Consider the following 16007-nt stretch of genomic DNA (forward strand, 5'->3'; position numbering starts at 1 on the left):
CTGATTGATTGATTGATTGATTGATTGATTTATTGATTGATTGTTTGATTGATTGATTGATCGATCGATTGATTGATTGATTGATTGATTGATTGATTGATTGATTGATTACACTTACTAATTAAGTAAATTATCTTTTAACCTTCATTACATTAAATCCCTGTTACTATTATATCGATACCGTATAACCTACATATTGATAATATACTAGTAGGATATAATTTTATTTTGTGATGTAAATTAATTAGTTTTATTGTATTCAAAGATATAGCCTGTGTTGTAGGGAATATTTTCGTCATATAAATTGATAACAGCAGTGAAAATTAACGTTAATCATATAACTATATAAATTCATGAGAGTTTACAGTGTTCAGAATAGCATCTCTTGTTATTTCCAAATTAATTTTTCCTTTATAACAAATAAACATTCTTGTCCAGGTTTATGAAGTGAAACTACTTCTACATGTGATCGTTATGTTTATTTACCGGCAGGTTGTTTGTGCACGTCAATAAGGTGGAAGGGCTTCCTCCTAAAGGTGAACATTATACATATAGTGTAGTTGTCAAGTTGGTAATTTTACCACTGGATAAGCCTGTGCGTGTAAGCAAAATATATAAAGGCGATTTGAATCCTGAAATAGAAGAGGACTTTGAGTTCATTATTAAAGATCCACCAGGAAAAGTCCTACGCCTTTCATTATATGATGCAGATCACCAAGGGAAATATGATGCAATCGGTCACGCACTTTTTTACTTGGAGGACATCATAGCTGGGAGACCCAGGCGGTATGCAATGCGATTGTACAAGCAATCACAGGTGAGTATAAAAGTGAACACTTTTGTTCATTATCCATAAATTCACTTCTCTCTTTAACCATGAGTTCTTATCAGCAGAAAAAGAATGGTAGATGTGATCTAGAGGCATGTCAGATTAGTCTTGAGCACATCAGCTATTGTGTTAACCTGTTCCTTTTCCTTTTGCAAGTTCTAATTAATTTGTAGACGCCATCGAAACCTTCGCAACAATGCTGCCAATAAATATTCATTTCAAGAAGACTAGATGTAGAAAACTTTAGAACAACAAAGAAAAAACAAAAGAGTATCTTCTCATACAGAAAGGGCAAATAAATGCAGCTATCAAACTCACTATAGATATGCTACAAAAGCAGCCTTACTAGTCAAGAAAATAAAATCCAAACTGTGGTTTGACAGTGAACGGTACCACAAAAGAAAGGAAACTCTGGCATTTCTACACAAGACAAGAATGTTGGGCATGGACGAAGATTTACAAAGATATGCCAAGCACAGAAGAAAATATAAACAGCTCCTGCAATTAAAGAAATCCGACCATATGGAAACTGAGGCGAGAAAAATAGCTGATCCGCAAAAAGGGATCCTTTATTGACACTCAGAAAAAAACATAGCTCCGAGACCGAAAGAAATCCCAATGGATAAATGAGAAAAGCATTTTAGAGCTATTCGGAATCAAGACAACAAGAAATTTGCTTTCAGTGCAAATGGAAATCTCATACTCTCGCAGAAAAACTCTTAGTAATACGGCCATTTCTTCCACAGAGGGGCGTCGGATTAACGAGAGTGCTGGATTATTGAGAGTACTTAAAAATGTCATTAAATTTAATGTTATAAGCTGTGCCAACCACTGCACTTGCACTTGGTAATCGAAACTAGAATGTTCCATATGTGGCAGGCACTTGTTTATATAAGTATATACTATGTATAGAAATAATACAGTGTAATGAATGGCATTTGTGCAAATTTCCCAGAAAAATATTATAGTAGAAATTATAGAAGTACACTAGGAGGAAGCCGGATTACTGAGGGTCGGATTAGCGGGAATCTAGAGTATTTCATGGATTTCCTGTTTCTCCATGGAAATTCGGAAATGACACTTGCAAGAAGGTTATGTTCGCCTATTCGTCACCATCTTATCACTTCTGTGCAATTTTAAGCTTAGTATAAAAAGGAAACAGCTAACACCAAATTGTTCTATATCTGGCATTTTAAGAGCATAACTTTTGTCTTTTATTTTGTGCTGTGACTAATAACTGCGGTCTATGAAAAAGTGAATTTGTGAACTTAGTTACTCCATTTTTGTTAGAGATAAAGGAAAGCTACTAAGGTACTAGTAGTAATACAAAACATTTCACTCGTAAATGATTCATAATGGAGTTGTGACTTGGATTCTAAGTTTGATTCGTTGATCCTTTCCTCTAATAATTATGAGATTATTACTGTTGTACATTAATAAACAATCTTTGAGATAATAAATCACAGTTTTTGGCAGGTACTACACAACTTCAAGTGACAGATGCCAGTTGACCATAAAAATCACACTTCCAATGTCTTCACTTTGTACTTTCTTTAACCTACAGGACAGCAGATCCTACTTGTGAATAGCAGTATTATTGTTGTCTATCTTTCTGTATTCCTTAAAATAATATAGAGTAAAAGATGGTAAATATGAAGCCTTAGTTATCGTTTATACAAAAATTTACTTGCCACGTGATATATCCTATAGAATAAACCAATAAGCGTTTTTTGTAATACAGTTTAATTATAAATTGATTTACTCTTATGTGAAGAAATACATATGTGGTATTATACTTTTAATTCATTAGAATTCTGTGTTCAATAATTCTGAATTTTATTAATATTGTGTGTTGAAAGTTTATAAATTGCAACTCATTTTTATCTACAAAACGTTTGGAAAACTTTTTCCTTTATTAACGATTACTGTACAATTTCCTACAGCCAGATGTGGCCCCAGGCAATATACAGCTCAGTTTGTGCTACAAACGGGAAACAATGACACTGACAGTGGTGATAATGGAGGCTTGCAACTTAATGCTGTCTGGAGGCAACAACAAGACTAACAGAATTTCAGGTAATAAAGTCCAACATTATTAATTCGTATGTTTCGATTCCAAGCTTGGTAAATATCAGTGGAGGAACTAAGGTGTAGGATGAAAAATCTGCTTACCTTATATTTTTTTATACAGCAGATGTTTCTCGGCTTTTCTATCAACATTTTTTGTGACACAGACTCCACAAGAAGATGATGACCACTCATTTTCACCCCCAAGCAGAATACAGGTATAGCAATATATAATACCGGTAACCTATTTGTCTCAGAGTATCCTGTTAGCCAAGGATATTTCTTATACCATGAAAATTGAAATTTTATATTTTGTCTTCCTCCATCCGCTATTTTAATATGTAAATGTAGTGTCGATCTCTTATCTTCGTAAGCTCATTTTGTTTCATATGTCCAACTTGAAAACGGTTTCTCTTTTAATTCTGCAAATAATGACCTCAATGTTCTCTCAATATGAGCCATTTTATATAAAATTAGTATGTAACACACATGCATGCATTTTTTATTAAACTAACACTCAACAATGCAGCAAATTCACAGAACAGCAATATTGCGCGCCATATTATATTGCGACGTGGAGGTTAGCCACAATTCCTACTACTCAGTCATAGCAAATTGATATCTCTTCCTCCCCAGCCTTATCTCAAGCTTGTGAGTGCCTCTTCCTGTGAGCAAGGCCATCATTATGAGGTTTTTGTCACAGTCCTCTCGCACTAGACTTTTCATCCTGGAATGACTGCAAACGGTGAATTTAATATATAGAAGGATCTAAATGAAATCAAGTGTTACGATACATTGTTATTTCAAACTTATATGCCTACTGTTACTAGGTATAATAACTCAAATTTTTTGGGTAGGCTAAATCTCAAAGGCCTCTTAAGAGCTTCGCCACTTGTAAATATAATGGTCTGTTAACAATTGGCTCTGGTTTTCGATGGCTAATTTTCTTACATTAAGTTTCTACCACTGACTTGCCGCCAAATGATTCCTATGTAATCATAGTGGAATTAATTGTCAAGAAAACACTTTTAGAGTGTAGGAAATTAGTCGTTTTTCGCTCGAAATTTATGTTTAAGGACACCTGAATGCCTTAGGTTAATACACCCATATTTGTTACTGTATCAAATGCGCTGTATGAGGGTTTTTTTAGTGTGCAGTCATACACAATTTGTGCTGTAATAAAACCAATATATGCAGTAATAAACCAAATTTTGTGCAGTAGTGAAAAAATACAACTAATACTTCAAAGCAGTAGTTTAATAATATTTATGAAAATTTACTTTGTGTAATTTACTTGATGCAGTTACAAAGTAAAAGTAATTTATAAACAGTTACAGCAGAATTATATAGAAGTGAAGTAAAAAATTATCTTATAAGAGTCATCAGTATCTTAGAACTTTTTATTCTTCGTTGTTGTGGTGTTATCCCCATGCAAGCTGTCTTCTTGACATTTCTCAGCATGGCTGAATGTCAGTGGAGTACTCAATCGGAATCACCAGATTTTAAAAATTGAACTCTTCATAAAGATACCAGTACTAACTCAATCAGTTGGCAACCCTGACTATTGTTGTTAATGCACTCGCCAGTTACTCGATTTTTAAATATCATATACAGTTCAAATCTACAATTTTGTTGCCGTTATTATTGTTATTATTATTATTATTATTATTATTATTATTATTATTTCTGGAGTCTGGTGTTTCATGTAATGAGTCCCAATTAATATTTGAAATAATAATAATAATAATAATAATAATAATAATAATAGTAAATTATAATAATAATAATAATAATAATAATAATAATAATAATAATAGTAATAGTAAATTATTATTATTATTATTATTATTATTATTATTATTATTATTATTATTATTATTATTATTATAATAAAAGTCATTCCTGTAATTTTGGTGCTGGTTTCTGCAGTAATACAAATTTATTTAAAAAAACCTTTGTAAGCCATGAATTTCATGTTAAAGATGTTAATGTAGAATAGTAAATTTTATTCCAGGAACTTAAAATTGCTTGCTTTATTGCTTTGTTGATCGATTTAGAATTTAAAAACATTGTCAATAAAATATATACCTCCCGTATACAATTTGTTTATAAAACTTTGTGATAACAGTCGATTTCTTTTTACAGACAAATACAATACATACATCAAAGTTACTTACTTTTCTGGAGGTCAGAAGATGAAATCGAGGAGAGGAACTGTGGTTGCAAATAACAGAAATCCAGTTTACAATCAAACATTTATCTTTAAATTGTCATCAAATTTCTTGCATGATTGTTTAATTGTAGTTAGTGTCATGATGAAAAGCTTATTAAAGAAGGATGTACCAATAGGGAGACTTATTCTTGGACCATTTCATTACACAGAAGGTCAAGAAAAAACACCTTGGGGCAAAGCTCTTCTCACCCAAGAGATGGTTACACATTGGTTTAGAATGTACCTGTGATTAAAGAAACTTGTGGCATTGGGAGATGAGAAAGTTATATAGCCTATTTATAATGTACGGTAATATATGATTTAAATGTAATACATACTGTATAATTATATGTATTCTTTCTACTATATGTACAGGCCTATATATACACGTTGTTATATTTCATAAACTAATGTATACAATATTAATTTATATGTGTATATATATTGATTTTTTAAATATTTTACAAAATCTTGTATGAATATATTAAAATATACATTTGATACATTGTTTAACTCAGTACTTTCTCTTGGTGCATTAGGTATCTGTATACAGAGTGTCCCATTTATTTTGTGCACCTATTATAACTTTTTTGTTTGGATAGGTATTGAAATTTTTGTTTTTGAGCATTATGTTAGAACGAGGGGCTACAAAGTGTGGGGATTTGGTGCATGTAACTACATTATGGTACGAGATACAGATACACGTGACATCATCAATTTTTCAAATAGCAGTACATACTTTAATCATAGTACATTGATTACACACATTAAGACGAGTTCAAAAATTTATCACAATGTCACATTCCCAATCAATAACAACAACAAAACGAAACGAAAACGTACTCTCCATGTGATAATGTTATGCTTTGAGAGTCACAGAAGATGTTCCAAATGGCGAATAATGTTCGCATTAATGCACATTTGAAGGCATTCCCCGAAAGACCGTATGACTGCCCGGCATGCTGCTGGCTGAATGGACACACAAGCCTGTCGAATGCGTTGCTGCATGTCGTCTGGTGTTATCAGAATGTTCTGGTACACACTGTCCTTTACAGTTCCTCACAGGAACAAGTCGAGTGGCGACAGATTCGGAGAACGTGCAGGCCACTGTACGTGGATTGTGGCATCGACAATTGTTGTGGTATGTTTACATGTTAAGACAGCAAACACACAACATATGACGTGTACGGACGTCAGTCGTCTTTCGTTTTGTGTAAGTTAATGCACAAGATGAATGGGGCACCACAACAAATGACACATTCTGATGGCATTCATTTTCCATTTTGTTGTTATTGATTGGGAAGGTAACATTGTGATACATTTTTGAACTCGTCTTAATGTGTGTAATCAATAGACATCGGATTTTTAGGCACTAAAAATTGCAGTTTTAGGCGCCTAAAATAAGCTCAAAATTTGTAAAATTAGGCTCTATTTTAATGAAAATAGGCATTTTAGGCACATCAAGGTATTATACTTATTTCTTTCACTGAAATTTTTAGTTATACACTAAAATACGCACAAAAAAGTATGTTTAAACATTAAAAAAGAATACTATATTATATTTATAAACAGAGCTGCACAAATTTAATATATTTAAACTAATGAAATAATGATTATTGATATCAAGATTACTCATTTTAAGTTATTGAAATTCAGTTCCATGCTCAGACTTTATTATAATTATCTGCACAGTACACCACCAGAATTTTTTCTAAATTCTCCACAGTTAACCTTTGCCTTTTGTCACTGAGAATCATTTTGAAAGCAGAAAAACTTCTTTCAACCGAAACTGATGTGAGAGGCGCAAATTTTAAATTAGGTACAATAGAAACATCAATCATTACTGGAACATTTACACTTTCCCCCGATATCACTCTTGATACTTTTTCCAACAATGAAAATCCTACATTCTTATTTAATACGTTGTCCCACTTATTTTTAACTTTTTTTCCCAGTTTCGCCCAAAGCAGAATGTATGTTCACTTGAGCTTCCTTTACTATTGCTATTTGGCTACAAAGAGATTGTTTTTCACGTTCTAATTGTTCAATGCTTGCAGGTATGAAAGAAAAGTTTGATGTTATGTAGGCAATATCGTTTTTCACTCGTGAGTCATTCAGTCAATCTTTCACTGCTTTCACACACGCTGCACTATCAGTTTCAGGTAATTTATCAATAACTGTGACCACTTCTTTAAAATACTTAGAATAATACACCACTGACTGAATCCAGGTTCCCCATTGTGTAACAACCGTGGGAGTGGGATATCTGGAAAGTTCTCTCTGAATATTGAAATCATTTTTTTGTGTTAGAAATAAACGAATTGACAAGAGGAAATTCATTCCGGATTGTTTCAGAAACCCTGTAAAGGCCATGTGCTAGACAGATTACATGCGTGAGGTTAGGATAAAATGTTTTAAGAAGTGGAGCTGCAGCAACCATGTATGAGGCAGCATCAGTACAAAACAACAGAACTTTAGAATCGTCTATATTACCCGAGTATAAAGACTGTAGGCCTTTATTTACAAAATAAGCAATGGCTTGGCTATTCACTTTCGAAAGTTCCTTAACACATACGAGGTGTGGAATCGAAGGTCCATCAGGACTAAGTTTTCCTACTACCTATTTGCTATATACCTATTCATAGGATCTGAGGTTTCATCCACAGAGACCCATATGTAAGAATCACCTATATCCTCCCGAATGGAAGCTAAAGTTTCATTGTATATTCTGTCTAAGTAATTTTTTCTTAGGGTCGACTCAGATGGGATATTTTGTTTGCAGTATTTTTGTAAAAACTGTCTTAAAACCGGATTTTCAATTGCATTCCAGGGAATGTTAGCAGCAACAAACGCTCTGGTTAAATCAGCATAGAAATTGCTGCTGAGATTGGATGAAGTAGGCTGTGTTAGTAAAGTTTGTTGCAGTTGATTTTTCTGCTGAGCTTTAGCCTTATGAGCCGCTCCTTGCACATGCTGCTTTAGGTGGCACTTCTTTTCTTGCGAAATCTAAAAATGTAAAGTAAACTGAATTAAAATAAAATCCTAATTGCTGTATTGCCGTATTTCTATTACAAAGTTAGTGGGTTCGAACAATCAAAATTTTAATGACCTGCAAATACTTTAACTATCGGAATTTAAAAGATTAAAGTGTAGTGGTCTTAAAAAGAATTATACCTCAGGATAGCTCCGTCAATGTATAAATATTATAGGCCTACTCATTAAAATTAATAGAATTTATATATTTCAGCTATTGTTACATACCTGTTTGCTACAAATCTTGCAGAATATTATTTTTCCATCATAAGTGAATTCTGAATATTCTGTTAGCCATTGCCGGATCAATGTAGATTTTGCACTTATATTTTTCGGCATTATCGCGTTAAACTTCACAGGAAAACGTCCTACCGCTCAAAACTTCTCAACACAAATAAGGTGAGGGAAAGAGCAACTGTTAACGAGCATTCAAATGAACCGTTGTTATTGAGATTCAATTGGACAAAAATACAAAGTTCCACTTATTGTTGCATTTCCTGGTAGTGTTAACACTAGGAGGGCCATTCTTTTAAATATTTTGTAACGGTTTACCCTACTAATTCGCAGTTTTACGACTTTTCATAAATATTTCAAAAACACTCTTTCTCCAAAAATTGTGATTTTATGACACTCTGAAGGGCAGTACAGCTAATCGGTTTCAGACCGAAAACAGTCATTTTTATAGTATAGTATATCTCTGAATCGGTAGCAGCACATGTTGTGATTGTTGCCTGCTTCAAAACTAAGGTTGGTTCTTTGTCGTCATTTATGCCTCCAAACATGTTAAATTCGGTGAAATCTATTGCGAGTGTCGTGAGATTCAAAACATTTTGTTTCCTTTATCAATGGTTTCATGGCCGGTGTGAAGCAAACTTTCCACTTTTTAAATGCCTTAAATTTCGCAGTGAATGCATGTATAAATTATAAAAAGTAAGGGTAAAATGCGAAACTTTACAGTGAGTTAGGCATTTTTAGGCGAATATTAACAAATTAGGCTCTAATAACCGTTTTAGGGCATTTTAGGGCGCTATAAAACTCTTTGAATACCTTTCAATTTCCATGAAACACAAATATTAATAATTATTTTTACTTTTCTCCTAAAGAAACAAAATAGGCATTTGCCCTAGAATCCGATGTCTGGTAATCAATGTAACATGATTAAAGTACCGGTATGTAGTGCTATTTGAAAAATTGATGACGTCACGTGTATCTTGTACCATAATGTAGTTAGATGCACCAAATCTCTACACTCATGTTAGCCCCTCATACTAACATAACTCTCAAAAATAAAAATTTCAATACCTATCCAAACAAAAAAGTTATAATAGGTGCACAAGATAAATGGAACACTCTGTATACATTAAACTTTCAAAATTGAAAAGTACGAGAATAATGATGAAAAGAAGAGATTTTCTTTGCTTTCTTAATATAAGATTTGATCTAAATGTTTTGAAGAAAAAGAGCACTTTGACTTGTCACCTGTCTATCTGCCTGTCTGTTTGTTCGTCTGCGTTTTTATAAGCTTTATCCTAAAATATTAACTATACATTTTTTTAATACTCATAGTTTACGAATTAATTTATCCAGAACAGAAACGGCAATAGGCACGTGTATGAGCAAGTTGCATATAGGAGTCAATAGTAGTCCGTCACTTGCTCATATGTGCTTCACTGATAGCAAGCACACCTGACAAGGAAAGGCTACTAAGCAAGGGTGTGCATGGAAAGAGAGAAGTGTAAATCTTCAAACTGTTTTAACCCCGACTGGGGGATGACATTCTCTTTTAGAAATGCAAAATGGGAAAATGCCCAATGATAATATGCAAGAAGCACCTGATGTGCAAAAAACATAATTTAAAACAAACTATGTAAATTTGCAGCCTAAGTACTGTCCATGTTTGGTAATACATATGCTTGTGAAAACTTCTTCTGTACAATGAAGCATATGAAGCCAAAACTGAGAGCAAACATAAAGGATACAAAATTAAAAGCTGTTTTGCCGCTTGCAGCATTAAAATACCTTAAGCCGGATATTGTGAAAATAAATTAAGAAACAAAGAAAGCACATTCTTCCAGAAAATTTCTGAAGATACACAGGCCTTGTGGTTATACTGTTCGAAGAGACAAAAAAATTGCTTTGTAATAGAGTACTTATGTTTGAAGTGTCCATGAAATTAGAAGTCAATATGAAACAAATGTGTTATTTTTAATCCTATTGTGTTAGTGCATTTCGACTTAAGCAGTGTGCAAACCATATTAAATATCTATTTGCTGTGGTCGAATAAGAATTATTGGTTATATGTAGACCTATTCTGTTGGAAAAAAACTATAAGTTCTTGTAGTTTCGTAATTTCACTTCCCAGAAAGATTCAATTACTGTTCCTTCCTTAAGTAATATGCTTTCATTGTTGTCGAACTCCATCGTTCTGAAATTGGAACATGTGTATCCTCTAGCAGAGGTTTCCATGCTTACAAGGAATTTAGTTACACTTATTTGCCGACAGGTGGCAGAAGGACAAGTGATAAGCTCAGCAATTCAAATTCCACCTAGTATACATAACATGTTTTAGGTACCTACTGTATATTTTTCGAAATAAAATATATGTTTCTAAGAATAAATTCCTTGTACACATAGACAGGTTTATATCTACTATTACAATACTGCAAATAAATCAGATGGGACACAATTTGTTTATTTATTGAGATTCTGTCAATAATAAAGTTATTCCTGAACCCTGACATGTATGGCGCACTGCCACAATTGTCCCTTGCTCAGTACATTCATCCCTCAATCATTCTTCATGAGGTCGCTTGTGTGCGCGAGAGTCTTTGTTGCTCCTGATCTAGAAGATATGCTCAAATTTGCAGAAATTTTTGCCTCAAAGAGAAGCTACTTAATGTGTAAGCATTCGATTAAAATAATTCAAAATTACTATGGTTCAAATGATTTCTTACTCTTTTTGTTCCAAGACAAGACAAGGTATAGCTGAGAATTTAAAGTCTTAATTGTTTTCTGATTAAACAAATCTCAAATAGAAAACTTCATCACACAAACACTGTAAAAGTATAAAACGATTAGTCCATTCATAAGATTTCAGAAGAAAATTACAGCACATGTTCAGAGAAGTTTTGTATAGTGCGTACCATAATTATGTTAGTTATATGTATATCTCTCTGTCTCAAATGTCTATAATATGAAACTTCTGAGAAATGCTGCATAAGAACTATAACTATGATTGTACCAGTTATGTTATGTGATGGTTATAAACAATTGAAGGGTACACGGGAATAACGATCAAGGTCCATTTTAGAAAGTTTCGAGAAAAACGAATTTTAAAGTTTAAGCGCTTAATACTTATGTGTGTATTTAATAGAAATTGACGTAATGGAATGTCAAGAACGATTATTTCTTATTACTAGCTAGACCACATGATAGTACTTCCTTTCCACTATAAGATAGCATTATTAACTCAATTTCGATTTTTGGTGGAGCTTGATCGTTTTTCCCGCGTACCCTTCAATTTCTTTACTTCAGTCACTTCAGTCAGTGGCGGCTCATATTGCTAATACTTAGAGGGGCTGCATTGATAAAAGGCTTACCTTAATTATTTATATTTGCTGCGTCATCTTTAATTCCAAATAAAAGACAAGAAAAGCAGGAAAGTGCATTTTTTACCTCACAACCGCATATCCAGTCATATTTTATTGTACGAGTAAATTTCAGCAGTGAAAATTCTAGTGTACTGTTTCTGGCGGCTTGATGCTGTCTGTGTAATATTCAACATAGGTGTCAGTCTCCCACGTGTTTTGATTTCACATTTTTGTGCAATGTTAAAGTAGGCTAACTAAATCGTTTAGATTTTAAATATTGCATTGAATTATTCATAGCGAGCACACACACTGTTCAAAAGATGAAAACATTAACAGAACAGTTGCAACATGTCACTAATAGAAATCCACTTCCGTTAGAAAAACATTTAAAACATACTACTCGGCATGCGCTTAAAACATAAAACCTTTACAACTCACTCGTCGCTCGTATTCAGACTGCAGACCATGTAGTCCACTAAGAACCAGTTCAGGTAGTAACAGGATCGTGAGAAAAGGAGGGGGAAGGAAAGTAAGCGAACGATGCAATGTACTGGCAGTCCCACAGATGAGGAAATTGCATTATTTGCTTAACCAAACTGGACCAAAGAAATGCGCAAAGCGCACAAGGAGTAGACTTCAACTCGTTGTACTGGAAGGAAATTTGAAGTTTGTGGAGGTGGAAATGACATTATTTGATTGGTGTAACACAGGAAAACTTGAAACTCGGAACGTGTTTTGAAAACTAAGGGAAGTAAAAGTAATAAATAGTACATACAAAATTTATCTGGGGGGGGGGGGGGGCTGCAGTCCTACAGCCACCCTGCATGGGCCGTCCCTGCTTCAATGTCGTAAATAATGATCTCGACAAAATTGCATGACGTCCTTGAGTAGAGTCTTATTCAGAGTAGAGTCATTAGGACATATGTTCCCCTCACTCTTAACTAAAGATTTAAGGCTTTTCGCTTGTTCTCTCAAAAATTCTAGTCTACAAAGAGCGAACTGAAGTACGAGATGTGCGAGGAGAGGGATAAAACAATAAAATGATTTTCTTTCAAAGGAAGAACTGACCTTTAAGAGAAAACTCTCTTACCATGATGTTTGGATACCTACATCAATATTAAGGATCCTTGAAACAAGTTCGGTTCAAAGAAGATGAGAAATAGAAAAGTGAATGCTTCTAGGTTTTTTTGAAGATGGTCTCCAAAATGTTAGTTATGAAACGCCTTTAATATATACTGTAAATATCATTACCTTGAAGAGACTTCTTAAGGCGAATGCGTCATATTGCACCTATTGAAAAAAAAATGTTATGCAGTATGTCATTCCATTGCGTCTCTCCTTGTTACAGAATTGGTAACATCAGAGATATATACTGGTACCAGCTTTTCAGTTCAAAGTAGGGTTGGATTAAAGAACAGTGATGTTCATGGTCAAGATTAGGAAATCAATGCAATGTAATAAATCAGAACAAGCTTACCGTTTTTACTCTTCAGACTAGGTTAATGGTCTATTAGCAGTTTAAAGCAATGAGGGAGAAAAATTGAACCAGTCATTTCTGGAACAAAACTATTGAACGAATAAGTGGCAAGTAATTGATTAACTAGTGGACTTACTCGTGTTAATTATGTAAGTCTGTGCGGCTTACAGCTGTTTCGGTGCTTCATCACACCATCCTCAGAGCCTAGGCTTACATAATTAACACGAGTAAGTCCACTAGTTAATCAATTACTTATATTCAAGTGTTAAAAGTAGTGTACGCAAGATTCAAAATGGAATAAGTGGCATTACCTAACGTGGATTAAATATTTAAAGTGTTTATTTATGTTATTTTGAATAACTGTTTTACTTAATTATAATAGATTTATTTATTTTTTGTATGTACTGTAAGTGATTATGAATACTAGTGTAATCAAATGCCTAACACATACCTGCATATACCGGTAATGCTTGTTTATATGCAAGAGGGAAAGAAACATGTATGGTTACTTCAGGTTCAGTATTAATTTTGTGTACCAGTATACAATAACAATTTTAGTTATTTTAATTTCGATTTTTTGCTCTTAATCGAGAATGACTCAAACATACAAGGCCTATTAGGTAAGATCACTTTGCAAAGTAGTGTGTAATAGCAGTTTGCAATGTGATAATAAAATTGTAACTTATATTCTCATTTTTTTTTCAAATAAGAGAATAATTTTTGATGTGTTATATAAATACATAATTTTAAAAAATCTGACTATGATCACAGAGACTGAAATAAAAAAAAAAATCTTAGATAGGTAGTTCTTTTATTGTTTTGTACCTCTTGAGTATGTTAGTGTGTCAATTGAAGATATTCGTGATTTAATTTTATTTATTTCACTTTTGTTCAAGCTGTATGTGGTTACTTTCTTCAAATAAATTACTTACAGTTAAAGTATAGGCTATGTGTTTAATTAATTTTCCATCTTCAGAAATTTGAGAACCATGAAATTGTTGGTGACAAGCAGAAAATGAAAATGAATAATAAACACTATTTGGCAGTTGAAGATGAGATGAGAAAGATAAATGAGGTAATACAAAATGGACATAGTTACCGATATACTGTAGGTCTTGTGTCTTGCTGAGGTGTATCCATCCAACATGGCATCGTGTATTAGCCACTATCGTCTCTATTGATAAAAAGATACAGATGGTAATAGTATTGACTATAGGCACCGACAAAAACCGGTATATATATGGTTTATTTAACGACGTAGCTGCTGAAGTTATATCAGCATCGCTGGTGTACCGGAATTTTGTCCCGCAGGAGTTCTTTTACATGCCAGTAAATCTACTGACATGAGCCTGTCGCATTTAAGCACACCTAAATGCCATCGACCTATGCTGGGATTGAACCTGCAACCTTGAGCACAGAAGGCCAACATTATACCGACTGCACTACACAGGCTGACTCCTGTGTGAATTTGTTAGGATAGGCCTATATTCATTATTTTGTCATTTAAATGTTTGCTTTATCCTTTCGATAACGATATATTAATAATTATTGACATTAGAATGGCACATGCATTTTTGTTAACCTTTTTTCGTTAGACGATGGGCTGTTGTGCACCACCAGGTTCAGAAGTCACAATTTTATTTTATTTTAGTAGGTTATTTTACGACGCTTTATCAACATCTTAGGTTATATAGCATCTGAATGAGATGAAGGTGATAATGCCGGTGAAATGAGTTACCCAGCATTTGCAGATATTGGGTTGAGGGAAAACCCCGGAAAAAACCTAAACCAAGTAACTTGTCCCGACCGGGAATCGAACCCGAGCCACCTGGTTTCGCGGCCAGACGCGCTAACCATTACTCCACAGGTGTGGACCAGAAGACACAAGCCGCCACTGAAACATTGTATATTTGGTAATGTATGTGCCCTGGACCTCTATTGCTGGCCTGGCCGATGCTTACTATATAATTGCCAAGTTTTATTGTGAACTTGTAACTCATGTGTTTGAGCCATCATTGCTATCGTAAAAAATTACGTCAGTGAGTGATGGTTAAACCACAGTCTAGTATATACAGTCACGAAGCTCAATACGTAGTAAATATGCATCCATAGGTAGTTGCTAACCACTAGGATCGCTACTATCGCCTCATTACAGACAATGCGAAATAGTACCGGCACAGTCTATTGTTCCTAGCACCCTCACAACTCTAGCTTCGTGACTGTATATATATATATATATATATATATATATATATATATATATATATATATATATATACTAGACTAGACGCGATGATCAACCGCAACTGGACAGGGCCGAACAACAAATTACGAAGCGCCATAACAAGGCTAGCAGTTCACGGTTTTCACCACAAACTGTGCAGAAGATCAGAGTACCACGAACCTTCCCCCGAATGCGTGTGCAAACTGTGCAACGAAGTGTGTCCAAAATATCATTTTAGTAAATGTGTGAATAGAACGAAGTCACTGGTGGAATATAGTAAAGAGAAGTAATCATACCAAACTAAATTGCACGTTTGTGCGCACTTCTTTCTTATTATATATACTAGACTGTGGTTAAACCAAATGTTAAACTTTTGTACACCCACCTAATGTTTTTGAAAAGTTGGCGCCACTGGAATTGTATTGCCCCTACTGAGATGAAAGTATGTGGGCGCTGCTGTTTTCCGTAACTCATCTTTTGAGAATATACTTAATGAATAACAATAACATTTTTTAACAGTAAGAAAAAATGTTGGTCATATTTTCCTATTAAATTTTTTTTATTAGTCAACTACA

General features: G+C 33.9%; 2 protein-coding genes across 5 annotated transcripts in view; both read left to right on the plus strand.

Annotated features, from left to right (window-relative positions):
* The window catches only part of LOC138716341 (synaptotagmin-15-like), a 55423-nt gene extending 44596 nt beyond the window's left edge, over positions 1 to 10827 (plus strand). For all 4 annotated transcript variants that reach the window (XM_069849317.1, XM_069849320.1, XM_069849319.1 and 1 more), the window contains 3 exons: positions 493 to 817; positions 2773 to 2905; positions 5042 to 10827. In XM_069849317.1, the coding sequence (XP_069705418.1) occupies positions 493 to 817; positions 2773 to 2905; positions 5042 to 5358 (775 nt within the window). In that variant the 3' untranslated portion in view covers positions 5359 to 10827. The remainder of the gene's footprint in view (positions 1 to 492; positions 818 to 2772; positions 2906 to 5041) is intronic.
* A 5104-nt stretch (positions 10828 to 15931) lies between these two features.
* Positions 15932 to 16007, plus strand: part of LOC138716345 (SWI/SNF-related matrix-associated actin-dependent regulator of chromatin subfamily A-like protein 1) — a 28040-nt gene continuing 27964 nt past the window's right edge. The window contains exon 1 of the mRNA XM_069849331.1: positions 15932 to 15950. The gene's annotated coding sequence lies outside the window, so the exon portion shown is untranslated. The remainder of the gene's footprint in view (positions 15951 to 16007) is intronic.

This window comes from Periplaneta americana, chromosome 16 (genome assembly GCF_040183065.1).
Source record: "Periplaneta americana isolate PAMFEO1 chromosome 16, P.americana_PAMFEO1_priV1, whole genome shotgun sequence".
Lineage (NCBI taxonomy): Eukaryota > Metazoa > Arthropoda > Insecta > Blattodea > Blattidae > Periplaneta > Periplaneta americana.